The sequence below is a fragment of the Rhinopithecus bieti genome, unplaced genomic scaffold, assembly GCF_001698545.2.
Source record: "Rhinopithecus bieti isolate Rb0 unplaced genomic scaffold, ASM169854v2 scaffold_12640, whole genome shotgun sequence".
Taxonomy (NCBI): domain Eukaryota; kingdom Metazoa; phylum Chordata; class Mammalia; order Primates; family Cercopithecidae; genus Rhinopithecus; species Rhinopithecus bieti.
In genome coordinates this window covers 195,655-216,950 of record NW_016807406.1, presented here as the reverse complement: position 1 = coordinate 216,950, position 21,296 = coordinate 195,655, and the positions used below count along the sequence as shown (strand labels likewise).

The window sequence follows — 21,296 nt, the reverse complement described above, 5'->3', positions numbered from 1 at the left end:
GAGAGAGAGAGAAGAGGGGAAGGAAGGAAGGAAAGAAGGAAGGAAGGGAGGGAGGGAGGAGGGAGGGAGGGACTAAGGAATTATCTCATGGAAGACTGTCTTGCATAATAATTGTTTTTTCACTGTCTTTCAGCTGTAGGTCCAGATTTTTCAAGAACACTCCTGAAAAGAGTCACTCTTGTCAAAGTGGGAGGTGAAGTTGTCATTGAGTGTAAGCCAAAAGCATCTCCAAAACCTGTGTACACCTGGAAGAAAGGAAGGGACATATTAAAAGAAAATGAAAGGTACTGTCTTGAATTATTTTCAATATTTGGTTAACCCGTAATAATTTGTTGGTCTGTTATTAATACTTCTAAGGGGAAGGTGGGGTGACTATCTGCTATTCCTGGACTAAGTGTTAAAAAAAGAACAGAAGTTTTGGAAGGATGAGTGGTACGTTATTGATCTTTATAGTCCTTCTGGATTTGGGAATTCTACAAAGCACTCCCTGCAGAGATAGATCACATGATCCCTGCTGAAGACTGCCAGAGCTGCCTGAAGATGAACAGTTAGAAACATCCTCGCTGGGTGCGGTGGCTCAAGCCTGTATTCCCAGCACTTTGGGAGGCCGAGGCGGGTGGATCACAAGGTCAGGAGATCAAGACCATCCTGGCTAACATGGTGAAACCCCATCTCTACTAAAATACAAAAAACTAGCCGGGCGTGGTGGCGGGTGCCTGTAGTCCCAGCTACTCGGAGGCTGAGGCGGGAGAATGGCGTGAACCCGGGAGGCGGAGCTTGCAGTGAGCTGAGATCACGCCGCTGCCCTCCAGCCTGGGCGACACAGCGAGACTCCGTCTCAAAAAAAAAAAAAAGAAAGAAAAGAAAAGAAACATCCTCCTTAATTTTAGCCTGAAATTTTTGTCCCCACCTTTCCCCATCCTAAGTCCTTTGGCATATGTAAATAAGCCCAGGTCTTAATTGCTATGACAACCCTTCAATTATATGGCAGTGGCTATTATGTCTCCTGTTAGTTTCTCCTTTTTTGAGGCTATCTCTAATTTCAAAACTCATTCTTCATGCAGCAGATTATTATGCTTGATTTTTATTTCAGTTACATCTTTTTGAGACAACAGGTTCTTTTTCTTTCTAATATCTAAACTCTTCGTCTGTGTATTTCTTATACATGAATTACATTTAGAATGCATGTAGTGTATACAATGCAAATATATAGGAGTTATTTGAGGTTTTACATTAGCTTGCATGAAATGGCAGGTGTCTCTAAGATCTTTTCTTGGCTGTCACCCCTGTAAAATATCCCCTACCTTTTTCTGTAATCTACTTAATCTATTGCAAAATGGTAATTATGCGTGGATCTGTTTGTCACCTATAAGACAAGATTTGCCAGCTGTATATATAATGATTTTAATTAATGCTAAAGGTCAAGTACTCAAGGATGCAAGAAGGAAACCTATAAAAATGTGTATGTATCTACCCTTTACACCTGTACACCTTTGGATTTGCATATACAAATTAGATCTGATGATGACAATGTTGTCTATTTTAACGGTTTTTGTAAACAAACGGTATGGTTTATAAATGGTGTATTCATATATATATTATTTTTTAATGCTTGCTATGGAACAGGGAGTAACACACGTATTAAATTCATAGTATGCATCCCTTTCTGATTTCTAGTATCTCAAGAAAGCAGTGTAGTTCATTGAATGTTGACATGGCATTCAAATTTGTAGCCAAACCTGAAAATCAATAGCATAATTGCTTATTTTGCAGTCTTCAACTTGAGATTCATTTTCTATTTTATTTAATTCACTGTTCCTTAAAATGTGGCACATGAGATTACTTTTAATAGTTATGTACTTACTTTTAATATAGTTGAAATATAACTAGTATGTACCACATGTATTTCTCAGAATAAGGCTACACTTTAAAAGTTTTAATTTTAAAATGACATTAAGACAATAATAATATGAGTATTAGACATGTCAAAAATCATGAAAGAATAAAGTTATAATAATGTTGTAGGTCAATCAGGAGAAGCTAAGCTATGCTACTGTAACAAGCAACCCCGAGTTTCTGGCTTGTAACAACAAAAGGCAATTTCTCTTTCGAACCTAGTGCACATCAGTGGTTTGGTGGTAGCTCTCCTCCTCTCCAAGTCCAGCCTGGTGGACCAAGATGCTCTGGAACATTGCCATTGCAGAAAGAAAAGAGCCAAACATGCATGGGTTCTTAAAGCCTCTACTTAGAAGTGCAGCACTGCACTTTCACTCACGTTTCATTGGCCAAAACAAGTCACATGTTCCTGCAACCCAGCAGTGAAATATAATCTTACTATGTGCCTGGAAGAAAAGAGACAACCTAATATTTTGAACCGTATTAAGGACTGCTTTCTGTTGCTACAGCTTAACCATTGTTACAAGCTAATTAAATTACCTTTGGGGAAATAGTATGCCAGTATCAAGAATTCTATATAAGTGAATTTAATTGATTGTTTCCACCACTTGACTTACCACAAAGCTTGTCTTTATCCAGTTTTCATTCTATCTATGCCTGACTTGACTAATATGGTCCAAATATGCTTCAACATTTATTTTGCACTAAAATATATATATTTAAACTGAGGAAACTCCCCATCATTACCTAATTACTGCTATATATCGCCTCCACCTTCACTGGGACCAGGCTAGTCCCAGATTGTCAATATTAGCACTTACTCTCCACATGAGTGCTGTGTTCTCACAGTTCTGATCCTCCTTCCCACCTCACTCAGAATGTATTAACCAGATATGATGATTTTGTTAATGTAAATACATTAAAAAACTGGCCAGGTGTAGCATATAGGGGAATGCTGGGGACTTCAATGTGTGCCCCATCCAAGGGAGACACCTGCCGCTCAGCCGTATAGAGACACGGGTCAGGTACCTCCTCATCTTCTTGTTCTTCAAAAGAAACTAGAAATCTAGATGTTTGTTTGAGCTTCCAACTTTTAAATGTCAGCAACTAATTTTTATTTTGATGGATGTACAATACAAATTGTGCTTATAGACCAAGTTTATTTCATGAGCCACTGGTTTTAACTTCAGAGAAAACACAGCAAGTGGAACATTTCTTAATTTCTGAAATGGGTGAACAATGAAAAGATTCTACGATTGTTTTCTCATTGGCAGAGAAGAGATTCTGCCATTTTCTCATTTCTTTCCAATCGAGAAGAGGGAAAATGAAGTGGATGGTGAGCAAAAGCAATTGTAGATGAAACTGATGAGTAAAAAATTTTAGAGCCCCTATTTTAGGAAAGGATTGACCTGGTAGACCAACATGAAGTGCAAAATTCTTTGACTATACAGCATTGAGTAATAATTTCTAATGCACTGCCTCATTAGCCTTAATTCTCTTTTGAGATGTAGAATCTTAGGAATCACAAGGCAAGTCTTTAACCTTTGATTAAAAGATTATTAATCCCTTAAGTAAAAAATACTGGCATAATACAGTGAAACAACACTTTATGATCAAGCACCCTTTTATTAATGTTCTGCCTAGATTCTATGTTTTGAAAGACTTTGCTAAACTCTTATTATTGACATTTAATTTCAATTTTAATTAATCAACTGCCTACCAGTGAGTTTACAGTAGTGGTATTAGAAGCAACATTTTAAAAATTAAAGAGGTTTTGTCTCATCTAACCTTATGGTGATATTGTAGTTAGCTAAGTGGATATAGATTCAGAAACACTGGTTTAACGTTAACATGTTCGTTATCTTAAAAATGTGTTTCAAGTATTCAAATGTGTTCTTGTTTTGGCTTCCCATTCTTTTGGAAATATGCAGCATATTCACACTAGCCTTATCTATGTTAATCCAAGCATCTAAACAAAAGATTGAAAATTCAAGTAATTTTATGACATTCTTCTTGGGTAGGCAGAATATCCGTAAACGTAAAACATTTCTTATTGTCTTGTATATGTCTCCAGCAATCAGTGTAGGCAATATCAGGCATTTAAAACAGGGAAGACCTGTCACACAGCTCAAGAGCTTTAGTCCTCAGGAGAGATCTCTAGTTACCATGAATGCAGTTGGAATCATTTGGATGAATTGAGGAATTAAGCTACTAATTGAATAAGGTTGATTATTTTATTTACTTTTAGTTTTTAGATGGAGGGTACTTTGAGGCAGGTAAGACTGAAGTTGACCTATTAAAAACAGAAACATTAAAATACAGAAATAGTAGAATCATTAATAAAAAACCTAGAATCCTAGAATTATAAGGAGCTATACAACCATTGTATCAACCAGGGTGGATGCTTTTGGTTGCAAGTAAGAGAAACCTAACTCAAAACTGGCTTAAGGACAAAAGAGAATTCATTGGCTCATGTATTTGAGAAGATCCAGGATGAATTGCAACTGCAGGTATGACAGGGCTCAGGTGCTCACACAGTATCATCAGGACTCTGTCTCGCTGTCTTCCTGTCTTACCTGCACCTTTGGCCATGTTGGCTTCTTTTCCAAAAGGCTCTCCTCTCCTGCTAGTAGGGTGACTACTGGAGCCACGTACTCACCCTCTTTTCCAATGTATCTCAAGAGTTCCTGAATAGAATCAAATAAGCTTGCTTTGGTCAGTGTCCTTCTCTGGACCAGTCACACTCAAGGAGGATCTGATCCACTGATGAGGCAGACGTGAGTCATGTGCTTGTCCTAAGAGCCACATGGGAAAGCCTGCCTCAAACCATGTGGACTGAGAATGGGACAGGGGTTTTCCCAAAGAAATCAAGCTGCTATCACCAGAAGAAGAGGGAATGGATGCTGCGCAGACACTGATGCCAAATTCCCACCGTAATCACAGAACCCGTCTTCCATGCCAGGGCAGGGATCCCCACAATGGCTGGGCCCACATCCTTCCCTGGTTACTAATAATGATGGAGACCTTACTAATTGTTAGAAGATTATGTCCTTGCAACTTCCACTCATTTTTGGTTTCACTTTATGGAATTTTACAGACAAATTATTCTCCACCACTTCTCACTTCACTTTCTATACTGGGAGGCTACCCTATGTTTTCTTACAATTCTTTTCTAAGCCCAAATGTCCCCCTTGTATCTGATTTCTTCAGACAGCATTGTTTGGCATCCTCTCACTGTTTTGGTCATTTCCAAGCAGTTTTAATAAGGGGAAAAAGTAGCTTTATTTATCTCCACAGAAAAGGATGATGATTATTACTGTTATACTAAAGAGAAAAAATGATCTTCAGTGAGTTTAGATTAAGGCAAGCAAGTGAATGATATATCATAGAAAGACCACTCCCTGCCACTGTTTATTTTTAAAAATTAATGTGGTGCTTAGACAAGAAAGTTTAGTTGTCTGGAAAACCCACTGAGAAAAAATATTTTAGTTTTCACCAAAGCCAAATAAATGAGTAAACTGTTACTCTTGTTAATGTTGTGTAAATAAAGGCTTCTTATTCTTATGCTTAAGAATTTCCCTCCATGCTTTTAAATATTAGACTAATACATTATGTCAAGCATATGGATAGTAAGCAGATATAGGTATGCCATTGAATTTTTCCAAAAAGAATCTCAGACCTACAGCCTGCATGTTGCAGGCATGGGTTTAGAACAGCAGCATGACTCTGTTTTGTGAATCTAGCCAATTCCAGTCTCATTCCATGGATGCAGCACTCACTGGATATTTACCTTTGCTTGGCACTAGAGAGAGAGAAAAAAAGGAGACATGAACCTAGCCCTCAAGGTGCTCATAGACTAGCGCAGAGGCCCAGTAGCACAATATCAATATAAATTTTTCAACAATCCTGAGGCATATGTTATAAAGGTGATATATTGAGAAGGAGTACTGGAAAATGTAGGGCAGCAATAGATGGTGGAGGCCTTGTGTTTTATGTCTGTAGAGTTTAGACTTGAATCAGAAGACCATGGACAGAATTGAAGGATTTTATGCAAGGGAGTACACAGTCATATGCGTGCTACAGAAAGATTACTGTGCCTGTAACATGCAGAAGGAATCAGGGTAGGGCAAGGTTGAGGATGCAGCGAGGGCAATTCCAGGTGGTAGTCTAGGAAGAAAATCACAACACATGGATCACGTCAGTCTTCTGAGAGTGAAAGAGAGAAGGGTGATATACAGGCTATTAAAGGGTAGAATTGAAAACACTTAGTGACCTAGTAAGTAGAAGGATTGAAAAAAGAAGGAGGAAAAAAAGGAAATGACTCCTAGGATCCCACATTGAGGAGCTGGTGAATGGCAGTGCCATTTGCCATAGTAGTAAACAGAGAAGGAGCAAGACTGAGAAGGGGCAAATAAAGAGGTTATTATTAGTGTGTTGAACGTGAGGTGCCTGCAAGTGGTGACGTCGTTCAAATGGGGATTCCCATTCAAATGTCACCTGCTCACAGACACCTTTTCCCAGTAACATACTTAAAATTGTAAAACCCTCACCTTCTTTTCCTAATTTATATATTACAGTATTTGTCACCATCCCACATACTATATATTAACTTTTAATTGTTTATTTATTTATTTATTTATTTTTAGAGACAAGATCTTGTTCTGTTGCCCAGGCTGGACAGCAGTGGTGAGATTATAGCTCACTACAGCCTTGAACTCCTAGGCTCAAGCGATCCTCCCACCTCAGCCCCCTGAGAAGCTAGGATCACAGTCACATGCCACCATGCCCAGCTAATTTTTTTTATTATTATTTTTTGTAGAGACAGAGTCTTGTTATATTGCCCAGGCTGGTCTTGAATTCCTGGCCTCAAGCAAACCTCCTGTCTCAGCCTCCCAAACTGCTAGGATTACAGGCAGAAGCCACCATACCTTGCCCACTTTTTAACTTTATTATCGATCTTCTCCACCCTCCACCCATTGGATTGTAAATTCCATGAGAACAGAAATTTGTGCTGCATGTGCCTGTGTGTGTGTGTGTGTGTGTGTGTGTGTGTGTGTGTGTGTGTGTTTGGCTAAATAGTACAAATTTAGTCCAGGCACAGTGGCTCACGCCTGTAATCCCAGCACTTCGGGAGACTGAAGCAGGTGGATCACGAGGTCAGGAGATCGAGACCATCCTGGCTAACACAGAGAAATCCCATCTTTACTAAAAGTACAAAAAATTAGCCGGGTGTGGTGGTGGGCACCTGTAGTCCCAGCTACTCGGGAGACTGAGGCAGGAGAATGGTGTGAACCCAGGAGGTGGAGCTTGCAGTGAACCGAGATTGCACCACTGCACTCCAGCCTGAGCGACAGACCCAGACTCCATCTCAAAAAATAAATAAAAAATAAAAAAGTACAAATTTATATTCTTATCGTTCCGGAGGTAAAAATTCTGATATGGGCGTCATTGGTCTAAAATCAAGCTTTCAGCAGAGATGCATTCATTGTGGAGGCTCTAGGGGAGAATCTGTTTCCAGCTTCTACAGGTCATCTCTATTCCTTGACTCATGGTCCCTTTGCTCCATCTTCAAAGCTTAATGAAAAAGTGAGGGAGGCAGGTCTCAATCAGTAGAGGTTTATTTAGCCAGGGTTGAGGTCATGGCTGAGAAATACATATATCACTGGAGTATCTGTTACTGGTGCTCTTCCAAAAGGGGTTTAAGGATTTTCGATATTTAAAAGGGAAAGAACAAGCAAGAGAGGAAAAAAAAGGAGGCAGGTGCTTACATTCTTATGAGGCTGTGATCAGCCTCAGTAAATGTACATTTTACATGTGAAAAGGGAGCGTCAAGGAAAAAGTCAGTTATGCATTGGTCGCAGGGTCAGCCAAGGGATAATTTCTGATTTTGTCCTTTTCCTCTCCCTGGGAAGATAAGGTGGTAATTGACATTGTCAAGGTGAGATTCAATGGAATTTGGTTTTAGGGCTAGTTTATACAGGGCATGTGTATCCTGAAAGATTTAGGGGCTCACAAGGAATTTCATTTACGATGCAGGCCATCTGGGGAGATATGCGGCCTTCTATCATTGTGGGAACCTGGCTTATGGGTGAGACTATGATACAGGGTTGTGAAATTACAGCTATCGGCCTGGGAACAAAAGGAAAGCAGTATTGCGTGACTCAGTTCCCAAGCTTAACTTTTTCTTCGGCATAGTGAGTTTGGAGTCCCGAGATTCTATTTTCTTTCATACCAGTAAAGGCAAGTTCTTCCCTATCCCATCACTCTGACCTCCTCTTCTGCCTCCTTCCATTTTGAAAGGCCTTTTTTATTGGGCCTTCTGTGTATGTTTTGTTCCATTCTTTAACACTAGAACACTGCCTGGCATAGAATAAGTGCTATATGAGTGTCCCATAGGAAACTGGAAGTACAGATCTGAGTTGAGGAGTAGAGATAAAGATCCATAGATAAGACATAATCAGTAGATAAGAAGCCATGGAGTGCATTGGAGTGCATACGTTCATCCAGAGAGAGTTCTATAGAATGAGAACATCTCCGTTCAAAGGAAGGTACCCTGAGGAACAGACACATTCAAAGAATGAGCAGAAGCCACGCCTGCTGGGAGGTGTGAAGGAGGAGACCCAAAGAGGTGGGAGAACATCTAGCAGAAAGTAACAAACAGAAGCCAAAGGAGGAGAAAGGTGCAACAAGGAGTAAGCAGTTGGTGCTTCCAAGACCTTCCAAAAAATAATGGTGCAACCATGACTGCTGGATTTAGGAACCTTAACATTATCTTGGGCAGAGTACTTTTAGTCCACTGTGGACTAGTTTTGAAGACACAATAAAATTGTATAAACATCCATATTCTTAGGCATATCTTGTCAGAACGAAATACATGTTTAGGTCTGCCTGACCCTCATAGTGTAATCAAATCAAGTCTAGCATTCTGTGAAAATATCCAGCTGAGTCGGCCGGGTGTGGTTCCTCACGCCTGTAATCCCGGCACTTTGGGAGGCAAAGGCGGGTGGATCACGAGGTCAGGATATGGAGACCATCCTGGCTAACACGGTGAAACCCCGTCTCTACTAAAAATACAAAAAAAATTAGCCGGGCATGGTGGCGGGCGCCTGTGGTCCCAGCTACTTGGAAGGCTGAGGCAGGAGAATGGCGTGAACCCGGGAGGCGGAGCTTGCAGTGAGCCGATATCACTCACTGCACTCCAGCCTGGAGGACAGAGCAAGACTCCGTCTCAAAAAAAAAAAAAAAAAAAAAAAGGCAAAAGAAAATATCCAACTGAAATAAGAATGAAATTCATGCTCATGTGTCTTGTTTATAGACACTGATGTCTGCCTCCAAAGTGAAATTGGATCATAACCCTAATTTGCCTCTCTTCCCAAAGGCTTTTGGAAGAGTTGAAATTCATGTAAGACATGGAAGGAAATCCCAGTGCCGGGCTGCACAACTCTGTGTTGCATACAAGGTGTGAAACCCAGGTCAGAAGACAACGCTGGCAGTCTGGGAGGCAAAGCAAATGTGATGGCAGGTATTTGCCCAGAAGGCCTGTGGAATCCTAGTGTGGAAAGGAAAGTTTATTGCTTCAGGCATTCTGTTTCTCTTCTGGAGGCAGTGTCTGTATATGTGCTCTTAATGAGAAACCTGCCCTCAGGATATCTCTTACAGTTGCTGCAGAGCTATAGAGCTCTGTTATTAGGAATTCTGCCCTGGGGAACAATTATGTTATTGCAATAATTAGAGGCAGTTCATCTCCATAATAATGGAAATCCTGCCTTGGAGGCAAAACAACATCAAAGCAACATGAGCATCATTGCTCTAGTTGGAATCTGTTGCCCTGCTTATTGGTAGTACTATCATTTTAATTTTGCATATGCAGTTACGAGAGAGAGCTTATACTGCTCTTCAAATTCAGACCTAGAACTTCTTTCCATTACTTCAGTTTGTCTCTCCTAGAGCCATGGATAAAATAGTTATGGTGTTAAGCTCTCCTGAAGTGCAGTTGCAAAAGTGTTTAGGGAGATTTGCATTTTAAAAATGTTTGTCAGAATCCATAGGCCCAGTCCTCTGGGAGACCCCATAAACTTACCCTCAGCCACAAGCCTTTTCTATGTTGGTATAGTGTGTCGTTATTTTATGGCCGGGGTTAAAATGATGACTAAATCCAGTGACTACCTGAGATGGGTCTGACCCTTTGTTCTAGTCATGTGGCATAGTAATACCACAAGACATACATGTGGTTACACAACTCAAAACATATAATGGAATTTGTATATGAAACTACTTTTTAAAAAGTGTCCAATCTAAAGGTAACACTTGATTTAACAAAAAAAAAAATCTTTCGAAGTGTCTCCCATATTAATCCCCTCCTTGCAAGTCTTTTGCCATTCCCCTGGTTTTCAGCCCTTATTGTCTCTTGTGTGAATTTTACAGCGATTCAACCAACCTCTTAAATGATTTCATTGGAACCAGCCCTCACCCAAATCTTCTACAAGATGAAACTTGCCACATCACACCTTTGAGAAATTCAGTTTAATGAATATCTGTCATGTTTCTCCCTGGTATAAGATGTATTTGAGATTATCAACATAAACTAATTTTTTTTGTTTTTACATTAAACAACCAATTTTTTTTTATTATACTTTAAATTCTGGGATACATGTACAGAATGTGCAGGTTTGTTACATAGGTATACACATGCCATGGTGGTTTGTTGCACCCATCAACCCGTCATCTACATTAGGTATTTCTCTTAATGCTATCCCTCCCCTAGCCCCCCAACCCCTGACAGGCCCTGGTGTGTGATGTTCCCCCCCTGTGTCCATGTGTTCTTATTGTTCAACTCCCACTTACAAATGAGAACATGTGGTGTTTAGTTTTCTGTTCCTNTTTATTATACTTTAAATTCTGGGATACATGTACAGAATGTGCAGGTTTGTTACATAGGTATACACATGCCATGGTGGTTTGTTGCACCCATCAACCCGTCATCTACATTAGGTATTTCTCTTAATGCTATCCCTCCCCTAGCCCCCCAACCCCTGACAGGCCCTGGTGTGTGATGTTCCCCCCCTGTGTCCATGTGTTCTTATTGTTCAACTCCCACTTACAAATGAGAACATGTGGTGTTTAGTTTTCTGTTCCTGTGTTAGTTTGCTGAGAATGATGGTTTCCAGCTTCATCCATGTCCTTGCAAAGGACATGAACTCATTCTTCATTTTTTTTCTTTTTTTTTTTTTATTATTGTACTTTAAGTTCTAGGGTACCTATGCACAACGTGCAGGTTTGTTGCATATGTATACTTGTGCCATGTTGGTGTGCTGCACCCATCAACTCGTCAGCACCCATCAATTCATCATTTACATCAGGTATAACTCCTAATGCCATTCCTCCCTACAACCCCCTCCCCATAACAGGCAACATAAACTAATTTAAATCAAGGTTCTACATGTGTCATAGAAAAGGAACAAAACAATTTCTTCCATGATTTAACAGACTTTTTATATTATCATAGTTATAAACTTCATATTTACATCTATTGATTATTTAATTAATGTTCATTTTCCCTAAGAGGTTGAAAGGGCCATGATGAAAAGCGCGATTTGTGTAGGAGCATACAGGTTCCCCAGCTCCTTGTGCTATACCTAGAGTAGAATAGGCACTAATGTTCTTGTATGAAATGAATGAACCAACCGAAATCATCTGATTCTTGGAGGGGATTGGAGAAAAGGTGGTGATAGGATATTTAGGTGTAAGGAGCAGCAGGAAAGAAATGTATTTGAAAGGAAAGTAGAGAGAAAGGTTTGAGCAGGGGGAGATAAAACTGGGACATCTCTCAGAATCCAGTTGAGAAAAGCATTGCACGGCAAGCCAAGAAGCTTGCATTTCACTGGGAAACAGACAGAGTGAGGGAATGATTTTGTCCTGGAGCTTCACACTTCCTTTTCAGTTATCACCTGTCCTCCATTGGTTGAGTTCAGTGTCTGTACTCAAGTAGTATCTGCTGTAATTTACCATACACCCACTTGGGAAAGCACTTCGACTTCCTAAGGCAGTGTTTCTCCATTCCCAGAGCAAAGATCCAGTGGTCGTTCCCAAACTTAGCTCTGTAGCTCAATGCCAGGCTGACTGCAGCAAAATCAACTGAGATATATTTTAGAAAGCAGAGTCCCACTCTCCTTCTTCAAAGATGCTTTCTCAGGAATTCTGAGATGGGGCCCAGGAATCAGAATACTTGTTTCCCATATGATTTTAATGCACACTCAGGTATGACAATGTAGCAGTGGCTTCCCATTGACTTTAGGATAGACACTAAGTCTTATGAGATGACCAGAAAGGCTCTGTATGCTACTCAGGCTCCTGCCTGCTATCCTACCAGCTGTCTCACTTCACTCACCTTTACCCTCAGTTCTTGAGCACATGGACCTTCTCTCATTTCCTCAAATGGCCTTCTTCCTCTTGCTGCAAAGCCTGAGAACCTGCTGTTCTCCTTGCCTGAAATGCTGTTATCCAGGCCTTGAAAAACTACAGTCCACAGGCCACATCCAACCCTCCACCTGTGTCTGTACAGTTGGCAAACTGAAAATGATTTTACATTTTTAAATGGCAAGAAATAAATCAAAAGAAAAATATCATTTTGTGACACATAAAAATTATGCAAATGTCAAATTTCAGTGCCCACAAATAAAGTTTTACTGGACAGGACACAGCCATACTCATTCATTCACAAATGGCCTGTGGCTGGCGGCTCTTATGCTGCAAGGGCAAGATTGACTAAGTGGGACTGATCCCACCCAGATCAAAAAACTTAACATAGTTACTCTCTGGCCCGTTACAGAAAAAGTTTGCCAAACTCTGGTCTAACTTGTGGTACATTTCTGGAAATGTGGAGTTTTAAAACATCTTCATAGTAACATGATCTTCCCCCACCTTGGGTTTTTTGTTTGTTTTTTGTTTGCTGTGTCTTTTATTTGTACTTTGTGACTTACACTTTTGATTAAATTGTCACTTCCAGCATGTCCATCTTATCCAAAGCAGAGGGGAAGTAAATTTGGTTGGAGGTCCAAATTATCTCACTTTGCTCTCTAGAGCAGTGTCTCCCAGCTTTTGCCAGGAAGAACTTATTTTCATGCCCCCAAAATCTGAACTCCCTGGAGAAATCAGAGCTCAAGGGAGCTTTAAATGTGAAGACACAGAGGGTGAGGGATGGTGGCAGTGGAGAGAAAAGTAGATACCTGGTTATCTTCCCTGTATTTCTGAACAACCAGTAAAAAATTGAAATAATGGGAAATCTCCATCCTTGGTTGAGGATCCATGGTTTTGCATGGACTATTTTATACAGGTGTTTTAAGTTTATGATGATAAATATTTATGAACGGTCTAGTTCAGTTGAAGAAGGAAAGAGAAGACAGCCATCACAGGACTTGCTTTCTAGAGGTTTATAAAATTCAGCTACTGTGACTCTGTATACACACATGAAACAATTTAGAAACCACCAGCGAAGCAGAAATTAACATAATATAGTCCAAATAGAGTCCATAGCAGTGCTTAGGGAACAGACAGGGAAGAGACTCTTAGCCAGGCAGGGTCTGCCAAAATCAGCTTCCAACAGGAAGTGAGTTAAGCCTTTGTGAAAGAAAATGCTTCACAGACAGCGGAAGACAGGGAAGGGAGAAGTCTCATGCTGTAGCCCATGTACATGCAGCAAGCCATGTACAAGAAATGAGGGTAAGAGAGGGACCCAGCCAGGCGGAGGAGTTGCTGTCTGCAGCATTTACATGGAAGAGGTGGAAGGACAAACATCAACAGGAAGAAGCTACAGGTTTAACTAGAGTTTATTAACACTGTAAAATAATATGAATGGATATAAAATAATAGTGCCAGAAACACTGTGAGTCAGCTTAACTGTGAAGAAGTTTGGGAATCTCTAGCCATTAAGTAGAAATGAGACTTTGATCTCCTGTTATATCACTTATGTATTTATGAATACATTTTAGGCTTTGGGGATCCTTGGGGATTTAGGTTACTTATTACTTTGGCTCTAGTCCTGTATTTCATGGTTAACCTTTGGCCATTTTTATCTCTGTAAAAAAATGAGCACTTTCAACCCTCCTTCTGTCAATAATAATAGTAATACCTAGCGCTATTTTTTTTTTTTTGTCTTTACTATGCCCTCTGCTTAATTTCTTTTAATCCTCGTAAAAGTGTTATGAGATCAGTCCTATTATTGGGACTCCATCTTTTAGATAAGGAAACCAAGGCTGGAAGAAAGCAATTTATTTACCTTACCTAAGGTTGCAAAGCTTGATAATGTTAAGTCTGGAATTCAAATCCAGGTCTCACTCATTGCATCCATGTCTACCAGGTTTGCTTGAGGAAGGAACAAGCACTAGATGCTTCTCTCTAAGGTTTAAAAGGGAGATAAAACTTTCATTACCTCCCTGGCATAGGACTGGCATAGCAGCTTTTCCTGTTATTCATGTCATATTTTCAATAATAAATTCGCAGCGTTCAGATCCATAGCTTTATCATTTCCTGAGGGGGAGAATGGTAGGATGGTCTGATTTCAGGGCTGGGTTAGAAACATCTAAACCCTTTGGAGAAGCGGTAAATTAAGTCCTTGAACTACCTCAGCCGTGCCTTTGTTCAGAGAAAATAGCTCTGTATCATCAAATGGAGTTAAGTGATCATGAAAATATTCAAACCAAAGTGGCATGTAATTAAGAGCAATTAGAACTGAAGTGATGTGACTGGATATTAAAACCAGACAGGCAGTGCTTTGTGCCTTCTCAGTAGAGACAAGGCAGATAATTTGGGTTCCTCCTAACTTTGTCATCTCTAGAAATAAAATCTGTTAGACTGCTTAGATGTATTGATGCCATGTAAATATTGAAGGTCTTGGATCATATACTAAGTTCGACCCCTATATTTCCGTTATAGAGTTTTCTTTTCATATTTCAATCACAGATACTCCAGAGTTAATTAGATCTCTACTAGTAAATATCCATCATGATGTTTCTAAATCCCTTTTGCCAAATGATCTAATTAGAGCAACACTTGGCTTTCTATGTAATTACAACATATGGTACCCAGAGGGTACATATAGTAGAATTATAGGTTACCTGATGAGAAATCCAGGTGGTGGGTAAAAGACTCCATTAAATAGAGTAGGTGTGTGTGGGGGGGTATGGGCGTGGGTGTTAATGTACACCATTCCTCCTACAGTTCTCCCCAGGATAAGTAATATTTTGTAATTCAACTGTTCTTCCCACATGAAACAACATGATTATATCATGGAACAGGAGTTTAAAATTCAAAAGAAAACAAATAATTGATGACATTAGGATAAATTTTTTAACCTTCCATGCCCCTAAAAGTGATCAATTATAGTAAGTTAGCAAGGCTGAAAGCAGCTCTGTGTAAGATGCATTATTTGATGGAATGTATTCCTCCAAGCAAGATCACTTACCCAAATTGCTAAATATAAAACAAAGATGGGACCGAATCCTTCAACCATAAGGAAAGAATGGTTTCTTAATGCCTATTTGTAATCTCTGGAAGTAGCCTACCCACATTAGATAGGTAATGAGTTCAGTGTTGGTTTGTTGAATTTGAAAGGCTTATGCACTGTTCTGCTGAAGCCCACTAGCAAGGGCTCAAAAGAGTGGATTCTGCACATCCGTTCCCAGCTCCCTCTTCAGTGATAGTTCACATTCATAGCTTGACATTGGCCATCAGGAGAGTATTTACACCATGGAAATAGACCCACTTCAAGGGCGTTTTTTCTAGAGCCACTGTGTTAAACATTTACAGAACACCACTACTTGTGGGCATATGCAGCTCAGAGTTGGCCATGCCAGTTTAAAGTCCCTGGGACAGATCAGGTGGAGAAACAAGACTTTCCAAATTGTTACCTTTGAAGTAATAAGGGTGTGTGAGGTTCATTAAGAGAAAAGGGAAAAGCAAACGGGTTGGGGACTCTTCTGATTTATGCAGAGTATGCATGAAAGAGAAAAAGAAACAGAAAAAAATTTTCAGAAAGCTAAACAGAGAACCACAAAATAGGGCTGCTGTGAAATTCTAGGTATCATGAATGGACAGTGGTCAACAATGTCAGCTGTGGCCACAAAGTCATTCAGGATGAGACCGCCAATGATATATATTTAGTGACAATGAATTCACAAGTGACGTTGAAATAAATACTTTTGATAAATGCGAAAGCTGTACTGGCTGGATGGTAAGCAGCCAGATGCAGTGGATCTTTTTGCAGGTGTTAAGTAAGGAAACGGAAACTTAGATATACTGCAAGAGAGTGACATATTTGTGGCAAGGATATCATGAGGATGGAGGAGATTGGGGAATATTTATAACCTGAGGGAAATTACACTGTGTCGAAGAAGGAGTTAAAGATATAAGGGAGGGGAGATGATTCTCAAGGAGAGAGCAGGAGAATGGACTAGAAATCAATTATTGTGGGAAATGAGGAGGAACCTGTCTTCTCTGTGGGTAGGAAGAGAGGATGAGTAAAGTCTCAGAGAAGTTAAGGGTGAAAGAGGGAGTTGAGGAATTTCGTATGGCATAACTTTGACCTCAGTGTCAATAAAATGAGAGTCACAGTCATCTTCTAAAAGTATGGTCATGGAGGTGATTGTGCACTTGAGGAAAAGGGAGGCCTGGACTATGTTTTATGGTCAATGTGATAGAAATAACATTTGAATTGAGCTTTTTATGTTTTCAGTTGCTTCCACACGTGTTGACTTTCCCACATACTGATTTGCTCTAAAGAGTTTTATTCCAAAAAAGGTGGTTTGTTCCAAAGGATGCATAAAATTGTTATAGAAAAAATGAGGCTGACTGCTGTTAATACCAAGAAAGATATTTTTCAGGTGAACGCAATGTGTTCCAACTCAGAAGGAAAATAGTGCAATTTAAAATGACTCTTATCCTTTCTCATTTTCTCAAGGACTTTCACTCCTTCAGTCATTCCTGCTCTTTCTCTACATCATCAAACTCTCCCTCTTCTCCTCTTCCTATTGGATTATTCCTTCCAGCACATCTGCATCTTCCTCATCCACTTTGCCTCCTTTGCTCTGTCTACTTTCCCTTTCTCTCTAGGCAATCTCCTCCCCTCCCATAGCTGTAAACACCGTGTGTGTACTGACAACTCTCAAATGTGTGTCTTCAGTACAGGATTCTCCCCTGAGCAATGTAGGCTTAACATCCCTCAGAAGGAACTCACTCCTGCCACCAATCTCCACCCTGAACCTTAGTCAGTTATACACCATATCTCTCTGATTGCTTGAGCCTGAAACCTAGAAATCACTGCTAATTTCTGTTTCATCACCCCATATATCCTATGCATTAATAAATTTTAAAAACTCTACTTCCAAAGAATATAATCTATCTCCTTCTTTCTATGTGCATTGCTGGTGCCTTGGCCCAACCACCCTCATCTCTTGCCCAGATTGTTGCAGTAGCGCCGACTGGTTGCTCTGCTTCTATACTCATTCCCTTCCAATCTGTTCTCTGTGCTGTAGCCAGAATGGTCTCTCACAAAATGGAAATCAAATCTCATCACAAATGCTTAAGATAGAAGCTAAGCTGTTGAACACAACCTACAAGGCATGGCATGATCTGGCTCCTTGTTGTATTATTTTTGTGTTTTGTTTCATTTCCCCTCCCTTACATCTTTAATTCCTTCTTTAACTCCCTTTCCCTGGCTGTAAGTGCCAGTGGGTCTGAGGCCATGTATACCACATTTCTCACTATAACACCAGTGCCTCCTTTCCTCTTCAATTTCTTCTTTGCATTTTTCTGAATTTGTAATTGCATATTTACGTTTTCATTGACTTTACTGTTATCTGCCTTCCTAAACTGGCCTGTAAACTGTGTGAGGACAGGATCTACCTGGTTTCATTCGCCACTATTTATCCAGCACTAGCCCTGGAATACAACTTAGGGCTTTAGTCAATATGTGTTCAATAAATGAAGAAAGAAATCGGTGAACTTACAGCTTCATTTCACAAGGACTAGACACTTCTTCTTCAAAAATAAAAGCAATAGAAATGATAAAAGTAATTTAGTGAGTTGGAATGATGGAGAATTATCAGTGGAAAAATTAAAATGGCAGCAATAAAATTAGCACATAGAAATACTTTCAGTATAATTCACAGGTCTGGTTGTGTCTGTCTTGCTACCCAATCAAAGAAAGAAACATAATTAGTTACAGCCATAGTGTTTATAAGATTAAAAACAATTGATTTGTCCAATAGTAAAATCTTAGCAAAATCTTCCTCATGAGACACAATTACTACAGTAGATACAAGATTTCACAGATGTGCCTTATAATTTTCATACATTTGGCAAATTACATGGTGATGAAGGACACCTTAGTAAATTAACTTCTGTGAGGTAGGGCCAAGTATAGAGCCTTTTTAATGGTGAAGCTCGATGTAAGGGTACGGTTGTAAATACTACATCAATATTTCCCAACACTAGTTCTTGAGATGGGGTGGGAGGTGATGTATAGGGTATAAAGTCGTGTTCTATAATCAAATAAGTATAAAATGTACAATTTAAACATTTTATATTGCAGACTCTCTCAGAATCCTTAATATGTTCATTACATTGAGAATCTTTAAGAAGCGTGGTTCCCAAATTTATCTAGAAATCAATTTTACTGCACAGAATACTTCAAGGCACTAGGGTTGCAGGGAGCAAAAACTTCGGAAAGCTTTCCTCTAAGTGGATATAAGGCTTTATTTACTTTAGGAATTCCATGATTAATTTTCATAACTATGATTGTATAAGGACGGATTAGAAGAAAATGCAAGATTATAATTACTGGCAAGAATAGGGAGTGCACCTATTGTGTGTCCCCAATCTAGACGAGGTGTATACTATACAGTAGGGCAAAGAGGATAATGAGGGCAAACGTCAGAATGCCAACTTTAGGGTGTACAAAGATGCAAGTTCCATGGGACGATCAGCAAACAGGAGAATCATTTAGCTCACAGCTGATTCCTCTCCACAGAGTCAACGATGAAGAAGGCTTGGTAAAAGCTACAGAGAGTCTCAAGTTTTTCCTGACATATTTTTCCACAGGCTGTTAGACCTAAAACTGAATAGCTAAATCGAAAGCAAACCAGCTATCCCATTATAGGATAATGGCATGAACAACTCAAGCCTACAATTAGCCCAGGGAGAACAGGGCTTTACTTCTAGTTCCCTCAAGTGTGGAAGAAGCAAAGAGTTAGAGCACAGTCAAATGAGAAGGAACACTCAGCAAGTTCTTAGCAATTGCACCATCTTCGTTCTTGATTTAACATACAGTGTTTTATGTGGATTAGTGAATACTTGGTTATAGAGATGCAGATGTTATTTAGATTGTTACATTGTTTATTTTTAGACTCCTAGGTTTTATATACATATATATATATATTTTGGAGAAAGAGTCTTGATCTGTTATCAGGCTGGAGTGCAGTAGTGCAATCTCGGCTCACTGCAACCTTCGACTCCCTGGTTCAAGCGATTCTCCTGCCTCAGCCTCCCCAGTAGCTGGGATTACAGGCACATGCCACCACACCCAGCTAATTTTTGTGTTTATAGTAGAGATGGGGTTTCACATGTTAGCCGGGTTGGTCTCAAACTCCTGACCTCGTGATCTGCCCCTCCTCAGCTGGTAATATTTTTAATGGCCACAAACAGTTACCTAGCAATTGATTTGGAAGTGTTTGCGATGCTGGGAACAGATACCCATATGATGCACTTTGCCTACAGGTGTTTGTACTTGTATATGTGATTATATAATAATGGAATTGTAGTTCCATAGTAAAAAATAAAATAAAAATCCACGGATGAATTTTTCCTCGGTAGCTCTAATAACCTTTACCTGTATCACTCAAACAAACATAGTCACAAACCAAGGACATGGTTCAGAGAAAAAATGAATTTTGTGTTTTGCATTTTTTTTTTTTTCGGTGTTGCTTTGTTTGGTTTGGTTTTTGTTCCACACCCTCGAATACCAACAGAAATATAAAACCTCCTTTATTAAATTTTACTTTAACAGCAACATTTTGAGATAACTAGAGCATAGATTTTTTTTTTTCCATTTGATTCTCAGGAGCACAATAGCACAGAGTTGAAACATAAATCTAAGCAGTAGAATTTTAAAGCTAAGAGCAGCATATAGCCTAAGAACTCCTGAACTGGCTCCTCCTCCATGTGACTGCATTCATTTCCGTTCTGACCATCATGCAAAGTTGAGCCCCGTGATGTTGGTAATGAAACTTTTATTATTTCTGCTACTCCATAGAACCATTTTGTATTTATTTTTTAATATGTCACACATTTTGCTCTCCTTGAATACTAGACTCTATTAAACACCTACCAAAAACACAGCAAAGCAGAATGTAACAAAACTAACAGGAATAATTTCAAATTTCAAATGATAGCCTCTGTCTTTATTTAACAAATATTTGAGGCAACTGAAGTAAAAAATAATATGAATGCTCTCTTGAACTTTTCCAGAACCTTGTCTAAGGCTACTGCTACTGCCTTAGACTGGGTGTCCTGTAACAAACTCAGATGACATGTTGCATACAGAAGGTTTACACGGGAGTGCTCTCTGAGGATACACCTGCAGGGAAGTGAGAAAGGCAGAATTGAATAGAGAGAGAAACTGCCCTGCAGTTTGGTTGCAACCGGGGCTTCAGCCAGTCCCACTGAGAGCTCTGGAGCTCAGATAGCCCTTCAGAGTGGTCTTACCTTGAGGCAAGGGAATGTGGTCTTTAAATCCCTGATGAGCCAGTCATGGGCCTCAGATCATCACCTATAAGGGGTATAAGCTTAGTGGAGGCAGTTCCCCACTTCAGGGGGTAATTCAATGAGTGATACAGCTTTAAGCTGCCCCATATTCTTGGTCAGAGTTGTTGGAGGTAGAATGCATTGGCCTGAAGGAGGGGAATCTGGGTAGAGTACTCTTTCATATAATTATAAGAGATGGCTGTATGGCACCCTTATCATGGAAAGAAACATTTGGAACTACTCATTATTTAAAAAAAAAAAAAAAAAAAATGTATTCTGTTAGCCAATTAGTCTTCAACAGGATGCCCAGAGGAATCTGTCCGAATTTCTCATCATGTTCGAAGCATAAGTTGTAACTGATTCTTTCTTGGCAAGGGAACGCAGTGTGATTCCTCTGCCTCATTTCCTTTTTCTGATCCCCTCTTCAAAAAGCGGACTCAAGGAATATGACCTAGACAGTATCCCCACTTTTAGCCTTGGGGACTCTCCGTTTTATGAATTCCCTTTCTCCTTTTCCACCCTCTGTCTCTTAAAAATGTCTGGGCACCTCCCCATCTCAGCCTTTATCCACTCTTCCTTACCTTTTGTCAAAGATTGTCAACAAC

At 39.8% G+C, this 21,296-nt stretch overlaps 1 protein-coding gene across 7 annotated transcripts in view; it reads left to right on the top strand.

The window, feature by feature from the left end:
• The window catches only part of CNTN4 (contactin 4), a 1,016,652-nt gene that overhangs the window by 869,036 nt on the left and 126,320 nt on the right, over nucleotides 1-21,296 (top strand). For all 7 annotated transcript variants that reach the window (XM_017881656.1, XM_017881655.1, XM_017881658.1 and 4 more), the window contains one exon: nucleotides 134-284. In XM_017881656.1, coding sequence (XP_017737145.1) covers nucleotides 134-284 — 151 coding nt within the window. The remainder of the gene's footprint in view (nucleotides 1-133; nucleotides 285-21,296) is intronic.